The sequence below is a fragment of the Egretta garzetta genome, unplaced genomic scaffold (genome assembly GCF_000687185.1).
Source record: "Egretta garzetta isolate BGI_Z169 unplaced genomic scaffold, ASM68718v1 scaffold188, whole genome shotgun sequence".
In the NCBI taxonomy this organism is placed as follows: domain Eukaryota; kingdom Metazoa; phylum Chordata; class Aves; order Pelecaniformes; family Ardeidae; genus Egretta; species Egretta garzetta.
The window spans coordinates 3186874-3208541 of NW_009260622.1; the positions used below are offsets into that span (position 1 = coordinate 3186874).

At 38.0% G+C, this 21668-nt stretch overlaps 1 protein-coding gene across 9 annotated transcripts in view; it reads left to right on the forward strand.

Moving 5' to 3' along the window:
• LOC104132197 (activity dependent neuroprotector homeobox) overlaps positions 1–21668 on the forward strand; it is a 31546-nt gene that overhangs the window by 4060 nt on the left and 5818 nt on the right. For 5 of the 9 annotated variants that reach the window (XM_035900893.1, XM_035900897.1, XM_035900895.1 and 2 more), the window contains 5 exons: positions 4953–5111; positions 6461–6506; positions 7673–7979; positions 19675–19787; positions 21280–21372. In XM_035900893.1, the coding sequence (XP_035756786.1) occupies positions 6468–6506; positions 7673–7979; positions 19675–19787; positions 21280–21372 (552 nt within the window). In that variant the 5' untranslated portion in view covers positions 4953–5111; positions 6461–6467. Of the gene's footprint in view, positions 1–6; positions 5112–6460; positions 6507–7672; positions 7980–19674; positions 19788–21279; positions 21373–21668 lie in introns of those variants that run through there. The other 4 variants (XM_035900891.1, XM_035900892.1, XM_035900894.1 and 1 more) reach the window with 4 other exon arrangements.

A 21668-nucleotide genomic window follows, 5' to 3' on the forward strand; every position in this document is an offset into this window, starting at 1 on the left:
GGAAAGAGGTAAGAAATGTGAAGTGGTAAGACTGATTTTAAGCTCTTGTTTACAGACTTTACCCGATTGTGTGATGCCAGCATTTGTGGATAGCATGTGTGAAGTGGTAAGGCAAAGGAAAAACAATTAGCATCAGCCTACTTTACCGACTGTTTTTACACTTTAAATGCTCAGATGCTAGCCAGTTGGCGAGGGATCCCTTCAATATCTAACTATCTGAGAAAGCATGTATTGGCAGGGTTTTGGATGAGCTTGTAAAAGTGTTTGTATGCTCTCTTTTGTTTTGTTGATTTGTTCTGCCACTTAGACCAGCATGCAAGCAGTGCATTTTACTAGTTAGGACACACTAAGGGAGGCAGTTTCCCCTATGGCTTTAAATATCCCTGTGTCTGCTGCCACTGGAAGGGGTGGTATGAGCCACGCTTCCTGCCACCTTACTCATACCAGTCCTAGCACTGCTGCTTGGGTGAGCAAAGGAACTGCTCTGCCTCACAAAGTCCATTCCAGTTGGATCAAGTCTCTGCTCTGGCTGCTGGCACAGTGATGTCAGGAAAAGATGACATGAAGAAGACAGAACTACCGTTTTCGCTCCAGTCTAATCCAATTGCAGTTTCACAGTCAGTGTAATCCAATCAGAAATTATGTGTATATTGATTACATGCTGTGTTCTTGCACATTTTACAGAGACTTCTGTGCCGCTTTGTTTAATTATCCAAATGTTTTTGTGAGTTTTGGATTGAAAATTTCAGGATGATTATTTTTGGTTTTAATTTACATGGTGGCTGATAATTCAAGAAACATGCTTATATTTCCAACATAATTTTTATTCTGGGATTGTTCATGCTTAGCTACAATCTAGATGAGGATTATTTTGGAATTGTAGAGCGTATTCATGCAGCCTTTTTTCCTGATCACTGCAGTGTGGATATCATGGTGTAAGCAAATAATATCCTTTGTGCTTCAATGATCTCCAGTCTCGATTTCAATTTCAGCAAGATGTGCACGCTTTATTACATTTCAAACTGAAATCTTTAAGAAATAGCCCTAAACAAGGGAGGCTATCATATTGAGTATATATATTACATATTGATTTCACTGCACATATGTGGATGCATATAAGCATCTTTTGTGATCTTGAACAGTCACAAAAGATACTACTTAAGATGGCAGTAGGTGTGTAAGCCTACTTCTTGAGCTGCTAGTGCCTCTAATTTAAAATTTCCTATACACTGAAGTATAGCGTGCCCTAGAGAATGGATGCAATTTAAAACTGCTTTTCAGAATGCAGTAGAGATTGCGAGAATTGATGTGGTTTTTATCATGTGTGTTCAAAAGATCCTTCTTTAGAAAACGTACAAACTTGGCTAACAGCATTCTATGACATGCTTCAGCCTATGTCATCAAACCAACAGAAATTCTCAGCAGAGTGTAAGGTAGCAGATTATTCAGCAAGAAAAGAAATAAGGTGGTGTGGTTCCCAGAGCAATCGAAATTTGGCCATTTTGTATTTTATATTGGGGCATAGAAATTACACAGCGTACAGAACTTTTACTCCTAAACAAAAGTTGATAAGGAAATAGTTAATTGCCTTTCAGTTTTGCAGTTAGTGTACACACCCACCAGATGGAGCTTCTGGCACCAGTGGAAAATTCCAGAAATTGAGCAAGAATGAGAAGTGTGTGAATGACTTAGAAGATCCCTGTCTGCTGGACTGCAGAAGATATTTTTTTAACCTTTAAATAAAATACGAATGGAAAGTAAGACATACCAGCTCTACTGATTCCTTTCACTAGACCTGTCTTCCGTAGAAGTTTTTCCTCCGATGGGAAGTTGGAGTTCTTAGTGCAAGAGTTGCCAAGCTGAAGCTAGACAGTAAGCTCCAAAAGAAAAGAGATAAAACAGTTTCATAAGCCCTTGCTGAAAGTTGCATATAACCACTGAAATGGCGTGTTAAGGTTTTTAGCCTAAGACTTCCCTCCAAAGGATTTTAAGTCGGCTTTTTTTTAGTACCACATTTTAGATGGACTTAACTCCTCCCCTTGAAGGAGTATTTACACATGATGCCCAGAGAAGTGGTGTGAAATGGTCCTTTTTGTTTGACATAGAACTTGACATTTTTTTTGAAGGTAGCTGATTAAATCTCTGAAGTGATTTTTCTACATTGTTAAATTCTTTTTTTGACAAAGGGACTTTTAAGAAATTGACTGTGAGGGTGAGTTGGGGTGATTTCATGTGCACAGTGCTGCACAAGTTTTAGGATGCTTTGATGAGATAGCAAAATACATTTGCTGATTTCCTTCAATTCCAATAATCACAGTTTTAAAACATGTCAGGTTTTTCCAGGGGAGTTGATTTGGGTTTTCTGTTCACTTTGTATTTTTCTAGTGCCTAGTCCTGTTTTGGATATAGCCTCAAGTTAAAGGACTTTGGATATAGATACAGGTTAAAGAGCCTAGGGCATTGTGGTCTCTGATATGCCAGTTTAAGGTTGAATTTAAGTGCTGGGTCTAACACAGCAGCTGTGCATGCAGAATTACCTAGTTGGAGTTAGAGGTGTTTGTTAGGCAGAAGTTAGCTGGAGACCATCATGTTACATGGGCAGAAGCTTGGTGTTGCAGATGGTTGAGCTGATAAGGCCGAGGAGGTGCTCGCTGTTTAAAATGTTGCCATGAGAATGGAGTGTGTGCTGTTACAAAACAGCCTCCATCCTAGGATTATAGTGGGCTTGAAAAATGAGCCTTCAGATGTCTGGCATTTCAGATGTGCTGTTAAACTGCAAATCTCATTACGTTCACAGGAGATGGGGGTGCACAGCCCTCTGAAAACTAGGCCAGCCAGGCTTAAAAAAGGAAGAAAGAGAGGAGTCCAACAGAAGAAAGTGAATGCTTCAAGTAAGCCAGTGATAGATGCGTTGGGAGTAGACTCTACATTCACTCAGTGCAGGGAGGGGAGATGCTTAATTGCATCTCTTACCTTTTCAAGGAAGTTTTAGGTAGTTTTTCATTCTTCCAACTACTCTGTTCTCCCTGATGGTTCTGTTCCTGGTATTTTTGATTGGCTCACTTTTCCCTGAGATACCTTTCTGCTTCCTACTGCTCTTCCTTGCTCAGCTGTCCTGGAATTGTCAGGTCCCAGAGTTGCAGCTTCCACCTTGCTGCAGGGACAGGCCATCGTTGTCCTCATGTGAATATAGAGTATTATACGCCATCATACTATATAGCATCATTTAACCTGCATGCGTGAGGAGGCTGCTTTTCTATTGCTGTGGGAACCATAGGTTAATTTTCTTGTATTTTCAGAGATTTCACTCTATGTTGCACTAACAGCCTTCTTTGCAAATCTGCTTCATGGTTGGCTTTTTAGAGCGTGCTATTAAATGCAGTTATCTGGGCAAGTCATTAAAAGTAGACCTTATTTTAAATGCAGTTGGAATAGGGAGATAAAAAGCACAGTATCAAGAAACTAACAGTCTTGTTTCATTTCATCCAGGAACATACAGCTGCTGTCAGCTCTCATATATGCTACTATGTTGCGCTGTAAACCAAGAACTTCTTCAACCTAAAATACTAGCAAAATAAGGGCTGAAGTAAAAGAATTTTGGGTTATATAAAGTCAGAAAAAATGCCAGATGCTTGGTGATTCTCATCAGTGACACAATGCAGGGAAATAATACTCAGTCTTCGGGAGGCCCAGTATGGGATGAAGTACTTCCCTGGGCTCAGTATTTGTATTTTCAGACTGATACGCTGATTGTCACTGATCTGCTCTCTGTCCTCATCCAGAAGTGTGCTTTCTGCAGTGAGGATTGCAGGGGGGAGAGGGGCAATCTGCACTTGACAGAGATACAGGGGCACAAATTCTACTTTCTAACTGGAAAATAATCTGTTATGAAACAAAATAACCCAGCATCCTTACCTGTTTGAAGATATGGCCAGTAGTCTTGTTAAAGCTTATAGAATATTCAGTTTTGCCTCAATGTGAAGTATTTTAACAATTTTGTCTTTTTAAGTTTCTTACAACATTTTAGTATCTTCTGCTGAAGAAAAACAATCAGTACTTTAAGCTGTGGATGTTTTGAGTAATCAACAGGGATTAAAGTCTAACAATTTTAAACAGTAAAAACCTTTACTACTTGGAAAAGGAATTATAAATGGCTCAACAAATTTTGGTTTTATAAACTTCAGATTTGGTTGTTCCAGACCTCATGATGCTAATGTTATGTCTTGTGTTTCCAGTCTGTTCAAGACTGAGTTTCTGTCCATGAGTGATGTGAGTTGAAGAGGTATCAGCATAATCATTTACATGCCATTACCCAGAAGGGTTTGCTTCACATCCTCCTACTAGCAGCATTGTAGCTGAAAATCTTAATCTGAATACTTCCCAAATGAATGTGTGTCCCTATGGTTGTGGCTGACAGCCATGTCACCTTTTGATCTCCCATAGTCTTGTAATTTAAGGTGGGACTGTATTTGTATGGGAACCTTCTAGGAAAAATTAGCTGTACAAGGGAGTGCTGTTGGGATTTTACTAAGTGTACCTCATCTGTACAGGGTGTAGCTGTGCTGCCGGTTCTGATAGCTCAGATGAGGTGTCAACTGAGGTCCTAAGCACTTCAGTCAAAATGTTATACAAAGTGTGAATAGGAGCATTCCTCTCTGTATCCGGCTGGATTTCTGAATTGGGTCAATTTAATTGAAATCTGAGCACCGAGATATTCCTGAGGTAGCAGCACCCAGCGGAATCTGTTGTTTAAGCCACAAACCTGCTAAAACTTCCTGCAGCACTGTTAACTTGCTGGAGTGCACTCTACAGTAGCTCCCTGTCAGTAAAGGTACCGTAAATGTGGTTTATAATTAGCTTCGGAGTCCTTCGCAATGAAACGTACGTTATAAATGTAAGATTGCCCTTATTACATTTCTTATCTCTTGTCTTTAACACTTTGTTTTGTACAGCAGGATATGATCCTTCTTCTATGTCCGGGCTTTGGCCTCACACAGTAGGTGTAATATAATCGCTGAGGTGGGCGTTCTGGAAGGAGAATTATTTTTGGAGGCTTTTGCATGAAACTTGTCCAATGAGTCTGAGACGCCCAAGCACCATTAATTTTGGAGGTAAATGCCTCATCATATGTACTAAATAGATTGGGAAGAGTTAAGATTTTCATTTGGCAAAGTATGGGCAAAAAACAGTTGAAAGGATAGTTCTGACTATTAATTCTGATGTTTGGACATTTTGAACTTAAAGGAACACCAACTTGAACTCTAGAAAAATTGGGGGTGTGGGGGGCTTTGAGCTCAATCAGTCTGGCAGCTTCACTGCATATTAATTATTTTCCTGGTTTAAAATTTTTCCCCCTCTTTTGGTTTATTAAAACCAACAGAGGCAAAAGTGAAAGATGATTGACTGCAAGAGAAATTACAAGACTGCTTAAGTACTCTCATGCTGAAGCAGACTGGGCAAAAACTGTGACTTGTGATAAGGATATTTCAAAGATACGTAATTTTAAGTTGGATGTCCCTTTAAGTTATTCCTTGGAATCTGACATTTCTTGTTTGAATCTCAATTAAAATGTTTAGGTTTTGAAATTCAACTGAAATGTTTTTTCTTAAGATATTTTCTATCATTTGTCTCTTAATTGGTCTGTCAAAGTGGGCTGGGATATGTGTAAAAGGAGGGGAGGGAGGGACACTGTAATTACAAGTGAAAAGATAAAACTAAAGGGGGGGGAACCACAAGAAAACAAAAAAAAAAAACAAATGAAAGAAAATATGAAAATCAGTCCCAAAAGAGTTTTTTAAAAATTACTGTCAATGTCAGTACTTGCCTTGGGTGGTGGGGAGAGGGGGAGAATCATTTGCATGAAATATGATTTACTTTAACATGCTATTGTTATTGGAATAAAATCAGGTTACTGATAAAATTATGAAGATAATGTATGTTTAAAAAGTTAGTAAGTTAAGTTTGCTCTAGTAAGCAACACTAATGTAGTACTGGCACACAGCCAATAAGAGAAATTAAAACTATTTTAAAGATTTACAGTGTCTGGGTTGCACTGATGATGTTGATCCTGGGTTCTCATTGCTTTCTGATTTTAATGATAACTGTTATTGAGAAATATTATAATACTTAAAACCAGGCTGTCTAGTAGAGAGCTATCCTACACTTTTTAATGAAGTAATTTTTAGCGTAATCTGAATTTTATGTACTAACTTGTTACCAAACTGCATGCATTTTTTTAATTATGCTGTTTCATTCTGCTGCAGCCTTTCCCTTTTAGTAGTGTTATGGATATTAAGAAATCTGGGGTTGAATTATTGGAATGAAAACCATGGGATCGTGATACATACCTAACAAAGGCAATGAACTAGAGTAGTGGGTTTAAGTGTGCGGGGTGGGGGTGTTATGTAAGGAAAGGGAACAGCTTTTAGAATAAGGGTTTGAAACATTGCTTTTTCTGTAGGAAAAAGATGGAGTATTGCATGCTGGGAACAAGTGCTTTCCATAAGGTAGCTAAATTTTAAAAGTACATTTGTTTCATTTTGTTTTAGGCTTTGCTTAAGTATTCTAATCTAGTAATTTTGTCCTTTCTGCAGTTTTCATTTTGATTAGACCTCTGCAAAACTCTCTTCTAAACAAAAATTCAAAACCAAACAAAAAACCCCAAACCTGGGCCACAACTGCAGTTTGACATTTCTGAAACGTTGCTCAATGTGTACAGAAGAGTATTTAAAGGATATTAGTAGTAGTATAAATTCTTTCTGTGGTCTGTTTTGTTCTCCATGATTTCAAAATTGCAAATATTAACACTAGTAAATTTAAAGACATGAAGGTGTTGGATGACTACAGAGAAATGACCAAAAGTAAAGCAATTTGTTAAAAGGTAGTTTTCATTGACACCTCTTTAAAAACAAAGCAACAAACCCAAAATGCCCCGCTCATCAGGAATGCTGTCGGCAGAAACTCCCAAGTAAATAGTCACATTCTTTTTTCCTTTGTTCATGTGACTAGCAAGACATAACATACTTGGAGGAAGTCTGAGTAGATGAGTCAGGACTTACTTCATTAACTGCAGTTAAATGTTTTGGCCAGGTTTCCCAAGGAAACAAAGCTTATACAATTTTCAGATTGTGGCTTGTCTCCTAAACCCCCCTCCCTCTTCCCAGCCAAGAAAAAGGTTGGCCATTTTCAATCAAATTTGGTATACACAGGGGTCTGAAAAGATAAAAAGAGAACGTTTAAGTTTCATTAAATGTAGATCTCCAGTAAGAGAAGAAACTAAGGTTTGAAACACTCCCAAGTTTCCTTCACAACTCTCCTATCAGCCTGTTCCTTCAACTGGATGCAGCAATGCCAAGCTGCTGCTAAAAACTCTGTGGGAAGAGTTGTAAGGGGGAGGGAAGAAATCATTCTGCTTAGGCCCGGGATTTTAGGGGGTTGACTTTGCATGCGCGCCAGGTGCAGAGGTGCTGGTTAGGTGTTGTGCCTGGAGCTGAACATAACACCTTGCCTGTCATTGTCTAATATGGAGCTAGCAGAACGTTATGAAGGAAAGAGAAGAAGCAGTAAATTATCTTGGCTTAGCATTTGAAGTATTCAGCTCCAAATGAGAGTTGTTGGTGCCTGACTGAGTGCATGTATAGTATATTATTCCATGGATACGATATTATTACAGGTACAGCAGCAGCTCATGATGCCCCGTAAAGCTTTTCTTTCCCAGAAAGAAAAGCAGGCTCGTGCCAGGGAAAGGGATATGTTAAAAAAGAGGAGGAGGCGACAAGACTATCTCAAAAGAAGCGTGGAGCCGCAGAAAAATGCAGAAACAATAAAATGGCACAGGGATGATGAGAAGAGGAGAGAAAATGAGCAAGTTAAGGACAAAGATATCAAGAAGCGGTGGAGACAGGATGAGAGAGAACGACGAAAGAATGTGGACGCTATGAATTGGCGCAGGGAAGATGAGAAGAGGGAAAATGAGCGAGGTAAGGACCAAGAAGGCCAAGAACCAGCAAAGAAAGGATGAGGAGGAGAGGGGGAAGGAGCGACGAAAGGATGGACCTTTTGAAGCAGCAGAGGGATGATGAGGGGGAGAGGGGAAAAGAGAGTGTAAGAATGGTTCCATTTTATAAGCATGTGCAGAAATAACAGAAAATACTGGTATCTCTTAGTTTCAAATATATAGGAAATCTGGTTTAATGAACTAGATTTCTTACAGAGCTAATGGTTCGAATAAGACAAGATTGATGTGAGTATAGATGTATACAAACTCAAAGTCACAATGGGATAGAAAAGGCTGGGTTTACACACTGCTTATGAAATTGTCTGTTTTGCACACATGCTCACACCTAACACTTTCTCCAACAGTACGGTTGGTAATGCTGTGTTTCAGATCACCAAAAAGTTCAGGTTTTCTCGGTCTTCATAATATGAGTAAATGAATTAGGAAAGGAAGGGTCAACCAAATGTGCTCATAAGAGAAGGTAAAACTGATGTTTTATTATTTTTAATAATGTGCCCAAGAAATAGTTATAATTGCATCCCCACGTTTATTCCAAGGTAAATTATTTAACAAAAGTTGTATGGAAGTGTAAATTCCACAGAACGCTTTTAAGAAGCAGTCAGTTCGAGATGCACATTTCTGTGTCATTAGATCTAAGGTGTTGGCATCAAATCAGTTGGCATCACATTTGGTTTGATAAATTCAGCCAACACCTTGGCATCAAATCTGAAAACTGACAAACAGTAGATACTTACCTTACAGTAGGAAGACTCCTTCTAAAGTTGCATATTTATTAAATTTTATATAGCATTTTTTCATCTGGTGTTATAAAATGGGTTTTTTTGCAGTAGACCTAAAACATTAGTTGTAGTTTCATGAACTGGCAGTGGATTTATACTGGATGAGAGTGTAGTCCTTTGGAAGTGCTTCTAGTCAGATGTAGAAATGTGAGCCCTTAGAGTACAAGGGGCGGTGCCTTTGCACACACTGTGGTAGTTTGCTCCCATCTTTACAGCTGGGTATGTTGCAGCCCTTCCTGGAAGACTGGGCTGCTTTGCCTGCAGGGTGTTTACAGAAAACATTGTGGGGAAGGGGCTGTCACGCTTCACCTTCAGTGAAATGGTGCCTCTTCTAAACAGCAGTAGAGAGCTAGCTGTCTGGAAATGAGAAACCGATGCAGTTGTCTGCATCTTTGGGACCTTCTGTATTTAACATGTTTCTTTTATGATTAAAGATCTACACTTTTTTCTTTTTTTTACTCCATAAAAGTGTTTTGGCACCCCTGTTTTGACTTACCAGTTATGAGGCAGCCTGGAAGGACATAGCCACAACAACAAAAAGAAGAGTTGTGTCATTAATAAGACACTAATTCCCATGTGGCTGTGTACTGAATGTGGCTGAAGAATTTTATTACTTGACAAAACCAAAATGGTCAACATACTGAATATGCATAAAGGTTTTCTTTTTCATACTGATCTTTTCAATTGAGACAAAATATAAACATACAGTGATCAAGGGGTAAATGTTGCTTATTATGGGTACCTTTATATATTTCATTGTGAGGGAAAAGTGCTCTCAAAATGAGCTACCAGCTTTCCACCTCTATGTTCCTGTGAGGTTTTCATTGCAGGCCTGGGAATCATCAGCTGGTAAAATAACTTGTATGACAAGAAAATTGATAAATGCATGTTAAAAAAAAAAAAAGCTTCTAGGAGCCTTATTTTTATTTCTGTAACTTTTTTCTCTCTTCTTCATTCCTAATTTCCCTCAATACTCACTAGGAAAGTTTAATTTTGTAGTTTTTCTTTTCTTGAATGCTGCTTCTAACTGTTCTCAGCTCTGTGAACTTACATAAACTTAGAACTATGTTCATAAAATTTCCAAAGGAAATAAATGGAATAGCCAGATAGTAATTTCCAATTATTCCTCTAGTCTCATTAGCAACGTTGACATCATGCTTTTCTTGTAAAAAAAAAAAAAAAAAAAAGTAAATTTTTTAAAAATTTTGTATTCCACTGGCTTGGTTCTGCCAGTGGGCAGGTACTTCAAAAGAATCAGTGGCCACTGTAAAGAGCGTTAGGATATGTAGCGTACTCACACAGGGTTGAGGTGCCTGGATAACAATAAAATGCACTAGGGACTGGGGGGTTTTATAGCTTTTGGGGATTCCTTAACTGGTTTTTACTTGCCATTTCACAGTGATGCTCTTTACAAACCTTGTTGAGTGAAGACATTTTCCTCAATGAAATCTTTAGGGTTGCTTTCAATTCTGTGCTTGCTGGTCATGGCAGGCTTTCCCGATGGTGCAAACTGACAGTGTGGTAGTAAGGAAATGGTGTAATTTTCAGTTAAGCATAAAGAGAGGAAAATCTGGAGTAGGTTTCTAGAAAACCTAGACTGATGCTGTCTTGGTTCCTTTACACGGCAAGATTTTCTTCCAGATGATTTCTTTAGGTCTTTAAACTGTTTCTGGGTGAAAACTACCATTTTACTAACAAGACCATGACATTGGAAATATATTCTACTTGCTGCTTGTTAGAACTGTAACAAAGCCTAAACATGAAACAAGCAGAGTAAGCGCTTTGAATAATGTCCAAAAATGAAAATAACACAATGAGGCAGATTTGGAATATTCGCTGAAGGTTTTAGTTGAGCGAAAAAGGCTGCCCTGTTCTGAAACTGTTGTATCTTTCACAGAATCAGAATAGCATTGTTACTTGTGGGTGCTTTGAAGCTTTACACAGGAAGACCTTCTATTTCATTGTTCCAGTTAAAGTTGGCAGAGCTGAAACAGTCGAACATCTGTTACCTGATGGTATCAAAGGTAGCAGGCTCCAAGGCAGCTCTTCTGATGAAGTCCAAAATGTAAAAGACCCACTGGAGAATTAAGATTTTTAGTTACGCTAAAATAGAAATAGTTTTTGAGGTGTAAAGACAGGTGGAAGCTTTCTCTTTTTTACCACCTCTGAAAATGTGACTGATACAGGGGTTTTGCTGTTTCTCCCTATTGTGTTCCTTATCCTCTCTCTTCTGGGTGCATACCTTCCTGTAAGGTCATAGTTCTCAAGTTGTGAATACAGGGTATTGTGTATGAGATCAGTACATCCCTCATAAGGGAGGACTGTTTGCACCACAAAAAATACATAGCATAAGAAAATGTTAACTGTTGCAATATAGAACTCTAAACCAGGCATGCAACGTTGTATTTTTTAATTAATTAATTTTCCAAATAATTGCACAGTAATCTCTCTTTAACTCACCTTTTGACTCGGTTTTCTAGGTGGTTCCAGTCCCTTGGTAACTGATGTGTTAAAGGGCTGAACTGCATGGCCATGTTAACTTGAAGTGCTTAAAGCTGGTACAGTGAGGGTAGTTTATTTTTATTAAATGCTAAAAACTGTTTAAAAATCACTTAGAGTAACATAACAGGAGGATGTGTCAGACTTCACATTCTGGATGTGTTTAGAATAGTGACTGCAATTGTTTCCATCTGGAATTGGAAGTGCTAGTAAGAGTAGCAAGCTGAAGAGGGAATTTGGAGTTGAAACTCAAGCTAAATACTAAAACTTGTTAAAAAAAGTGGTATGTTGAAGAATTTTGGAGTTTGTTGAAACTTGTCTGTGACTATGCAGTGGTTAATTTTTGGGCTTGATCTTGTTTCCTTTCTGCTTTTTTGTCATGCCATAAAAATTGGAAGTCTTGATTTCCTGGGTCTTAGGCTATTTGCACTGTTAAGTTCCTACAAGTAAGCAGAAATTTTCTCTCATAATGCATTTGTTCCTCCTGTTCACTTGAATTATGTTTTTGCCTGAATATTGTTCACATTAGTGCTCCTGAGAGCATCTCAAGGTGTTACACCATTTTTTCACCTACTACTACTTTTCTCTTAACAGCTATAGCTAACAAGGTTAGAAAATTGAGTAGAGAGGGAAGAGCCCTGCTGCGAAGCAATACTAACCTTGAAGTGACATCCCTTGTTTATTGCAGCAACGAACCTGCCTTTGAAAACACTAAAGCAGCCTTTGATTTTAAACAAATGGGGCACGGCGTTGCTTCTTTTGGCCTGCAGTTTTAGTTGCTTCCTAAAACTTGGACGTAATTAGTAGTTTAAATACATCAGCCTATATTATGTCCTGGCCTATTCCTGTTTCAGGATGTAATTCTATTGAGTGAACAGAACTGCTGGTTCCTGTAGACTTCTCAAACTTCAGAAGTCTTTGTAGTCATTTTACGCCCTAATTTTGAGCTTAAAAGATGCACATATCAGAACTGCTCTCGAGATTAAATTCTTCCTTCCTGGGACAGTGCTTCAGTTCTCCCAAGCACAATACCATCTACACACTTTGAGTTCTGTGAAGTCTCTTAATTCTTGTTCCTCCACTCACCCTGCATATACTCCTTGATTTTTCACAAAACCTTTCCTCCCACACCCCCCCCTTCAGATTTTTGGTTGAAGATCTGAGAGTACTTCATTCAGGCCTTTTTGTTAACGCGTGTGCACTAGCTAGGAAACTTGTCTTAGCTTTTTGTTCATGCTTTCCATAGTGGCTGTTACCCATAGCCATGAAGTAGTACTGCATGAAGTTTGTCTAAAATAGGTCATTGCATCTCCAAAATGTGGCCTTGAAATGAAAACTGAAGTACAGTGTTTCTAATTTAGTAATGATATTTTGCTCTCTTAAAGCTTGTCTTTTCTGCTTACATTTGGCAACTGAATTTATTCTAGGAATCCGTACCTGGCTGTGGACTAGACCTTTATGCTGGGTACTGCATAAATACAGAGCAAAAGAAGATTCCAAATTGCTTCTTACACAGTTAGTCTGCTTATTTCACCATTATTTTGTGGCTGGTACAAGCACACTAAAGATGAGAGTGATCTTCTTTATTAAATCAGTCTCAGTTTTCAGAATTTCTTACTACTAGGTTAGTAATCCATTTTCTTAGGCACCTGAAGATACTGCCTGGATATTTCCAGTAAGGTCACTGTTGGTCTTGGTTTTAAGTAATCACTTACTCTCTCCACCCAGCACTTTAATGCAGACTGATATGTAATTCAACCTACGAACAAGGGCTTCCCAGTGTATTTGTAGGTGGGATACAAGTCTAGAAGTAGAAAACAGAAGGGCAGACACAAACTTAATTCTTACTATGTTTGTTGAATCATGAACTTGAAAACAACTGGTTGGCTTAGAGGCAGATCTCATTCTTCCTGTTACTTAGTGAAAATTAAAAAATGCTCAGGTTTCTCTGTAGAACTATTTTTGTTGAACATATACGTGGTCATCTTGACTTATTTTCTGTGAATGTGTGTACAGCTGCACATTCCCTTACAAAGAAAAGTTCTGCAGTGTGTTAAATAATCTAGGACTTATGCAGGAATGAACAGGATAGAGTACAACCGTACAGGAAAATAATAAAAATCAGTTATGCCTTGGCTACTATAAAACAGAATACATAGAAATACAGGATGTCTTGCTAACTAGTATTATCTCAGGATAAATGAATTCTCCCTGTATTAAAAAAAAAATGCTGCTGAGCTTCTTTTGAAAGCTACTTCGATATCTCGGAGCAAAGTTCTTTTTGAGCCTATAACATTAGGTAAGTAGCACTTCTTTAACCATCAGGAATTGGTAACAGATAGATGTGTAAATCTTGACCTGTTTGTGCCTAGTGAAAGGCTTGTGCCTTTTAATTGCCTTCACTGAAGTGCTGAATATTTAAGACTGTTCATTTTTGGCATTTCAGTAGAAAACCAGGAGAAACAGCATTAAACTGAACTATTTCACAGTAGGCTCAGTTGATGTGTGACCCTTTATTATGGGGGAGCAATCCTCGTGGGGGAAGCTGGATGTAGCAATAGCTTCAGTGCCAGATGAAAGCATTACTGGGTTTTGTCAGTACTGGGTGCTGAATTCCTTATTATTTTAACAGAACACAATACTTACTTGGATGTAAGCTTCAGAGCAGTAAGAAGAAGCCCTAACAGTGAAGAATAAATGTTCCAGGTGTCCTCTCTTAAACATCAGCTTCTGGTCAGACAAAGGATACCTCATGTCTAAAGGATGATTTGAGATGCTTAATCCCAACTGTTTCAATGTCCACATTGAAGGACGTGCCAGCAGTGTGTTGTGTATATCGCAATTCCAATTTGAGTTACTTGCTGTAAATAGAAATGAATGGAGATGCTAAAAGCTCTTCTTGTAGTCACAAATTATAATAACATCAGACTGTATCTGGCTCTCCACTAATTATGATTAAATAGTCAAGAAACTTCCTAAACAAAATGAACTGCATTTGCTTAAGGATGAGTTTTTTGTTAAGATTAGGTGAGTGGGATTCAGCTATCAAGCAGAATTTGCAGACTAAGGTTGATCTTCAGTTTTCAGATGTGAAGATCTAATTATATCCTGTATTGTGATGTGTTGTGATAGGAAGATCTTGATAATTTCTTGTCTTTAAGACTTGACTGTGAGGCAGGTGAAAGAGCAGAGGCAAGAAGATGGTGCAGATAGAATAGAGATTGTATTTTCAGGCAGTCCTAAATAATTTGCTTTCTTTATCACTTGGGTTTATATATATCATGGTATGTTTGGCATGTCTAGTTATATTAGACACAGTGATTAAGAGAAAGCATTTGATTCCTTTGGTGAAGAAGTTGTTAGTGGTGTTCTGTACTAAAATAAGCTATTTGTTAATAAGCATTATTTTGAAACTGTGGCTGACTCTCAAGTTTACAAGTGATTATTGCCTAACGACAAACTCTGTACTGTCTCTCGTTTTGTCATGAGGAAAAAAAATTGTTTCTTTCCAAGCAAAAGGAGTATGTTCTTTAAGTGGGAACTTTGGTTTTAAACAAAACAGCACAGCTTGCTAGAAGGTCTAAAATGTAATGTTTTCAGGCACTGATGTTTCTACAGTTGATACTAAGAGCTTTGGTTATTCTGGAATAAAATTACTGGCACATTATCTCCTTGGATTTGAAGTTCACTTGAAAGTATTCACTCAAATCCTGAATATACTTGACTATGATGCTTCATATAATTTTTGATGAAAAAATTGAGCATGCAGGTAGCTACTGAACGGAGTAGCACGGAGAAGCCACTGAAAGCATTACTGAACCAATGCAATGCAGAGAGCAATGCTTATTCAGTTGCCTTTAGAGAAAAGGCATTAGTGGAGCCATGATTAATTTCTTGGCTACATTAATATTTTTCACTCTGGCTCTATGAACTGCAGCAGCAAGAACTTTTAATAAATGGATGTTCTTGACTTTAAAAAAAAAAAAGATTATGCTGTGCTTTGACAGCAAAATTGTGTTACTTTATTGTAACTCAGTGTTCAGAGCTATACTTTCCAATTCTGTTCAGGGAAGAGAGGGAACCGAATGTTAAGACGGCCTATTTTCTTTCCAGTCTGTGATCTGTCTTTAAGGGTATAAATTGACTCTGTGCACTACGCGGTATTTTTGGTTTTCCTATTAATGCAGTTCCAGTATCACACAAGTCAGATCTGGTTTAAGTCATTAAAAAATGACAGTGGGCTCAGCATTGAAAGCTATTTCATAGTGACTGGCCTAGGAGAAGAAACTGCAGGTTGGAATTGCTTTTTCCATCTGGAAGTCATAGAATCATAGAATGTTTTGGGTTGGAAGGGACCCCCAGAGGCCATCTAGTTCAACCCCCCTGCAGTGAGCAGGGACACCACTCACTAGATCAGACTGCTCAGAGCCCCGTCCAACCTGGTGGTCTTGAATGTTTCCAGGGATGGAGCCTCCACTGCCTCTCTGGGCAACCTGTTCCAGTGTTTCACCACCCATTGTAAAGAATTTCTTCCTTATATCCAGTCTAAACCTACCCTGTTTTAGTTTAAAGCCATTATCCCTTGTCCTGTCACAGCTGGCCCTACTGAAAAGATTTTCCCCATCTTTCCTATAGGCCCCCTTTAGGTATTGAAAGGCCGCAATCAGATCTCCCCGCAGTTAAGCTTCACTTACTATTTCAACTACAGATCAAAAATAGAGAAAATGCTACTAGTTGGAAATTGCAAATAGGACACAACCTTACTAAACAACTTTGATTAATCAACAGGCTGGTTACTAATTTGTTACCTAATACTTCACAAAATTGGCATTGCTGAGCCTCAGCCCTGTTGTCAAATATTTTCAGTTTCTATTCATGTCTTTAAAATGGACCTGGATCAACTTTAAACTGTACTAGACGTTGTTTTTACAATTAAAGCAAACTGCAACCTTCACATAATATTTTTGGTCAAGGAGATTTTAGTTCTATTTGAAGGAACTAAACTAATATTGCCCCAAAATATGTATGTGTACTCTTTGTCGTCTTCATTTTTTAAATACAACAATTTCTCAACAAATTCCTGTTTGCAAAGTAAATATCCATTACTATTTTCAAAAACTTTTCCACCGTTTATGTGCTTATACTTTATCATAAATGGTCCTTTTTTTATTTTACTTCATCCAACAGCATTTTGAGAAATAGTACGAATAACAGGATATAGCCTCTGCCCAGAGGTGCTTACACAGTAAAACTGATACCACAGTACGGGCAAGGGCAGGTAGGAAAGCAGGGTGGAACTTGGCATGTTCTGTAGTTACTTAATCAAAGCCTAATACACAGTGCAGAGTTATAAAATCTTCTGTGTGTTGAAAGTTTGGTTGTTTTTTTTTTTAAACTGCTCTTCAATGTGTGCCTTTAGAAATAGCTCTTAATATAAGAACAAGGAAAGGGACATATGGATAAATTCAGAATTTGATCAGAAAATCTCATAATGGAACTGTAAGCTTGAATGCAGATTTCGATAAAATAACCGATTTGCCTGAGTCAGTTTTCAAAGTAACAAGTTAGAAACTTGGATTCAAACCTTATTTCCTACTCCTTTATGTAGATTAAAAATAATTCACTGGGCAGGAGCGAATAGCATGCTGGAAGGATGACATGAATCACTCTAATTACTTGAACGATCACATTCACTCTTGCACAGAGGGGAAGAACGTCTTAGGCCTGGATATGGGTTGTAATTGCAGATGAAATATTTGATTATAAAAAGAGTACAGATGAGAATGGATACAGTATTTAAAAAAAAAAAAAAGAGCAGTTCATGATTTCCCATACAAAGTCATTAGAGGTTTTAGAGGGAATAACTGGGAAGGGAGAGTAGTATACTGCCGTGATCTGTTTAATCCTTGCCTTGTCTGAGATGGCAAAGAACACCTGTAGAAGTGCTCTTCCTGGCTTGATTAGGGTTTTCCAATTCTAATCCTTTTTGCTGAGACTAGTTAGCTGAAACACCTCTACAGTCACAGAAATTAATATACTTGCATTTAAAGTTTTGTATGTGAAGAAATCAAGATAGTTTTGATTATATTAAATCCTTTTAACGAGTGTTACTTGGTAGAAGTTAATTGAGAACATTGAAATACAGAACATACTTTTTCTGGCCTGTCTTGTTTGAAAATTACTATCATTAGTCATTTTGCATGATGTGTCTAAGCAACTTCATTATTGCAAATACTATAACTGAGTAATTTGGAATCCCTGAGATTTATAGACAAGGTCTAAATCTTTGGGTTTTTTGGTTGGGTTTGGGTTTTTTTTTTCCCCCTTTGGTTTCCTAGTTTTCATACAGGGGTGTTAAAATAACACTATATTTGCTTCTGGTAATCTGTGACAGTGGCCAGCCTGCTACAGGTACCAAAATCCTTAATGATCAGAGTTGCTTTGGTACTTCCAAAAACTTTCCCGTACATCTTTATTATAAACTCAGGCTTGTTTCCACTTAGTTTCTAATTTATAGTTGTGATACCAATCCTAAATGTCATGATAGCTTTCTGCTCTAACCCAGGAGCTATTTCTGAATTCACTGGAGAGACTAGAGCCTAGCAACACGTGCTAGCAGCACTGCTTGCAGACTCTGAAATGGAGTGAAGTGGGTTATATTAGCACTGTTACAGGCAGAGCTTTTCCGTTTTATTTCTGAAGCTAAACAGTGTTGGTGGTGGGAATGATGGAATAGTAAGTTGTTAGTGACTGTCTTAAAGCACTGCCTAGTACAAGTTGGTAGGAGTATGAAAATATAAAGGCTCGTGTGTCAACAGACAAGTAATATTTTAAGGAGTAGGCATGACAGCGCATATAGAAGGGTTGGTTTTGATCAGAGATACTCAGTTGTTGTAGTCGCAACCCATATTCTTTGTATTTTGAGAAAATTTCTTAGTAAGCTTTTTGTAGCTTAACAATTGCCCTTGATCTCATGATAAAAGGGGAGAATTTTTGTCTAACTCAAATATTTAATGGCTGCAAACTTCTGTTAACTCTGCATTCTAAGCTTCTGCTTGAAAGCGTTTAAAAATACTTTCAAGCTTCTAACAAAAAGAAAAAAGTCCAGTTTTAGTTGATGTAGGTAGTCTTTGGCCTTACAGTGAATTAATTTGCTGATATGAATCAACCCTTTTATTGTTCAAACAAAGCAACATTTCTGAATTGGCTCACGGAAATATTAATGATCAAAAATGCAGCTTTTATCTTCTGGGGTGATACTCTTTATGCAACAGGCATTGGACCATGGAAGTCTAGGGAACAAGGTAACAATTCTGACACTTCCTTGCTGTTTTAAGAAGCTTCCTCCCCTTTTCTTTGAGAAAAGCCTACCTTTTTATTGCTGGCTCTACCCCTCTCACTTCCAAAATAACTGTACCTTGCCAGGGACTTTCACGTTTCTGCCATTTTGCACCTTCTTAAAGTGCAGCTGACTTGTTGGTGACGGCTCTGTAGCTGAGCAAGCGCTTACTGCAACAGTAGCATGCAGACTGAGAACTCCTGTATACACAAAGTAGGACTAGTTGTTAGCATTTGGAAGAAATGTTAGTGGTAATATATCTGAATATTTTAGACTTACTTTTAGCTGGGTAGCCCCAGTCATTAACAGACAGTTTAATTGGAATTGGCTATCTCTGTGTGAAGAACTGAAAGGGAGGGTTGTCTTGTAGGCTGAAAATACCCAGCTACACTTTAGAGGTGTTAAGCCATCTCTTGTGCTTTCTCCAGTGATTTATATCTCTGAAGGGCTCTAACCAAGCTGTCAGGTCCCATCGTAATAAAAGAACGTATGCTAAACAGCTTGTCAGCCGTTTAAAGCTATATATATAGTAAATGGAGGAAACGGTATTAATTTCTTACCCTACCTACAGCTGAATGCAAGAAGCATCTTTCTCACTGAAGAGATACCATCAAATCTATTACAAGACTGACACAAACCTTGAGCTCAACTTCACAATTTTGCAATCAGTTAGGATACGTATGCACAAAAGATAAATTGAGTTTTTAAATACTTCAGCATAGGGGGTAAATTTCATGTAAATACAAACTCTTTAAAAAAAAAAAGTTATTTCCAGATGCAGCTGATTACTCCTGCAGTAGTTGTTACATCAGTTTGTTGGTTTAAGTGCTCTCTCAAGTTTGTCAGTATCTAGCTTTATGGCCAGCCTCATTTAAGAACAAATCAGACAGAAAATGTGGTAGTTTAAGTTAATGGTACAGCTCTGATACTGAGTTATATGGGTAAAATAAGACAGAAAATTAATAATAATTGAAAGTGCAACACTGTCAGACAAAACACATTTGACTTAAACCTTTTCTCTTACTTTTTTTTTTCAATAGAAACTATGTTCCAACTTCCTGTCAACAACCTTGGCAGTTTAAGAAAGGCCCGGAAAACTGTGAAAAAAATACTTAGTGACATTGGTTTGGAATACTGTAAAGAACATATAGAAGTAAGTATGATACCTCCCAAGTGTTGTAGGTAAGAGTTAAAATGCTCCAAAGTTAGCAGACTATGAGGTCATTGGTGTATAACTTTTTTTTTTTTTTTAGAACTGCTTCACAAAATGTTAAATTTTTATTGTAAATTTTGAAGGAATCCCCTATATTCTGTTCCTGCACCATACTCCTGTTCTCATCAGCTTTTGAGAATGATTCTGGGATTCCATTTGAACCTTGTTCAGGTGTTGCTACCCCTACATTACTCTTTAAGTTCTACACAAAGTAGGACTTAATTCATTTTATTGAGCTAAAAATGTACCTACAAACACTTTTTAGAAAGTTCAGTGGAGACAAGATACACTTCAGGCTATATGTGACTGACTTGATATATGTTGAAGGTAGGTCGTCCTTACGTTGGATTCTTAAAACTGGCATTTGCTAACTGAACATTTAGGAATGGAGCAAGAACTAGGTGTGGTATGGGATGTTCTTGGGGGACAGAAGATGGTTCTGTGGTTTTCATGACGTGTTTGTCAGTGCTAACGGTAGGTCATCAAGTTAAAGGATCACTTCTGTACCCGTCTTAGTTCCTATTAGGGAAGGGTGTTTGCGCTGCTCTTTTGGACAAACTTTGTAGGAATCCTCTCCAAAGTGCGGCTTTCTCTCCTGAACACAAATTCTGTACTGTCAATTCACACACCTCAACTCCTTAGACTACTCAGCAAATTGTGACCTGTTTGCTTTGGCTTTTCTGTTGGTGTCTCTTTAAAGAGCATTTAAGTGAGATGTGTAAGAGCAAGAAATGCCAGTCCTTCCTGCATGGAAAATCTGCAGAGCAAGTATAACTTTTAAGGGTAAAATTCTGAATTGGGACAATGTTACTTTCGGTATTCATTTCAGTGGAAATACTACTTTTGAGTCCTTATGTGCTGCTGACTTATATGCCAAAGATGAAATGCCAAAGTATTTAATAAGATTTTTTTTTTTTTTAATAGGAATTGGGCTTCTTGGACATCATACGTGTAGTCAAACTTTTAAAACTTTTATCTGAATTCCTCTGTGAAATTAAAGTAATAGAAAACCCCAAAGTCAATCAAACGCTCTCCCCAAAAAAAAGAACCAAACCCCAAACAAACAAAAAACCAAACATCAGAGTTATGGTAAAGCATCTATATGATCTTAAATGTTTAGCAGTAGCCCGGAAATACTTTTCTCCAGGACTGCTTTTGAAAATGGGGCAGGTATGTAATTATAGTCTTGCGTTAGTTAGGAGGAGGGGTATTGAAAATAGTTCTTCAGGTGTTTTATGAAAGAGACTGTTCACAACTCTTCAGCTCCAAAGAGGTGCATCTTGTGTACCCACACTTCCTTGAGTTAATAATATCCACTGTTTGCCAGCAGCACTTGAGAGGACTGCATGGATGCTTACAAGCATTGCTTAAGGGAGCAGGTGGTCTTTGGTTTTCATTCTCTGTACTCTCTTCCCGTCTTCCCCTTCTCCAGGATTTTAAGCAGTTTGAACCTAATGACTTTTATTTGAAAAACACTACATGGGAAGATGTAGGATTGTGGGACCCATCGCTTACAAAAAATCAGGTTGGTAATAGTTTATCTTGGCACATCTGATTCTGAAGATGGTTCATACTAAAGGGAATTTCACAAATATGTCAAGAGCTTTTCCTGCAGTTTTACCATTGATCTTCATTTCTCGTCAGTTTAAGGGACAGCAAAAAGCTGTGCTTAGGGTTGTGTTGTTTGTTTTTTTTTTAAAGTAGTAATCGTCTTTATCTTAGTAGTATGGATAGCCAAATACTGGAGAACTGATTGGTCAAGAAATCTTACTCACCCTTTGACAACTGCATGTTAAGAGCCCATCTGTTTTCAAGCTCAGC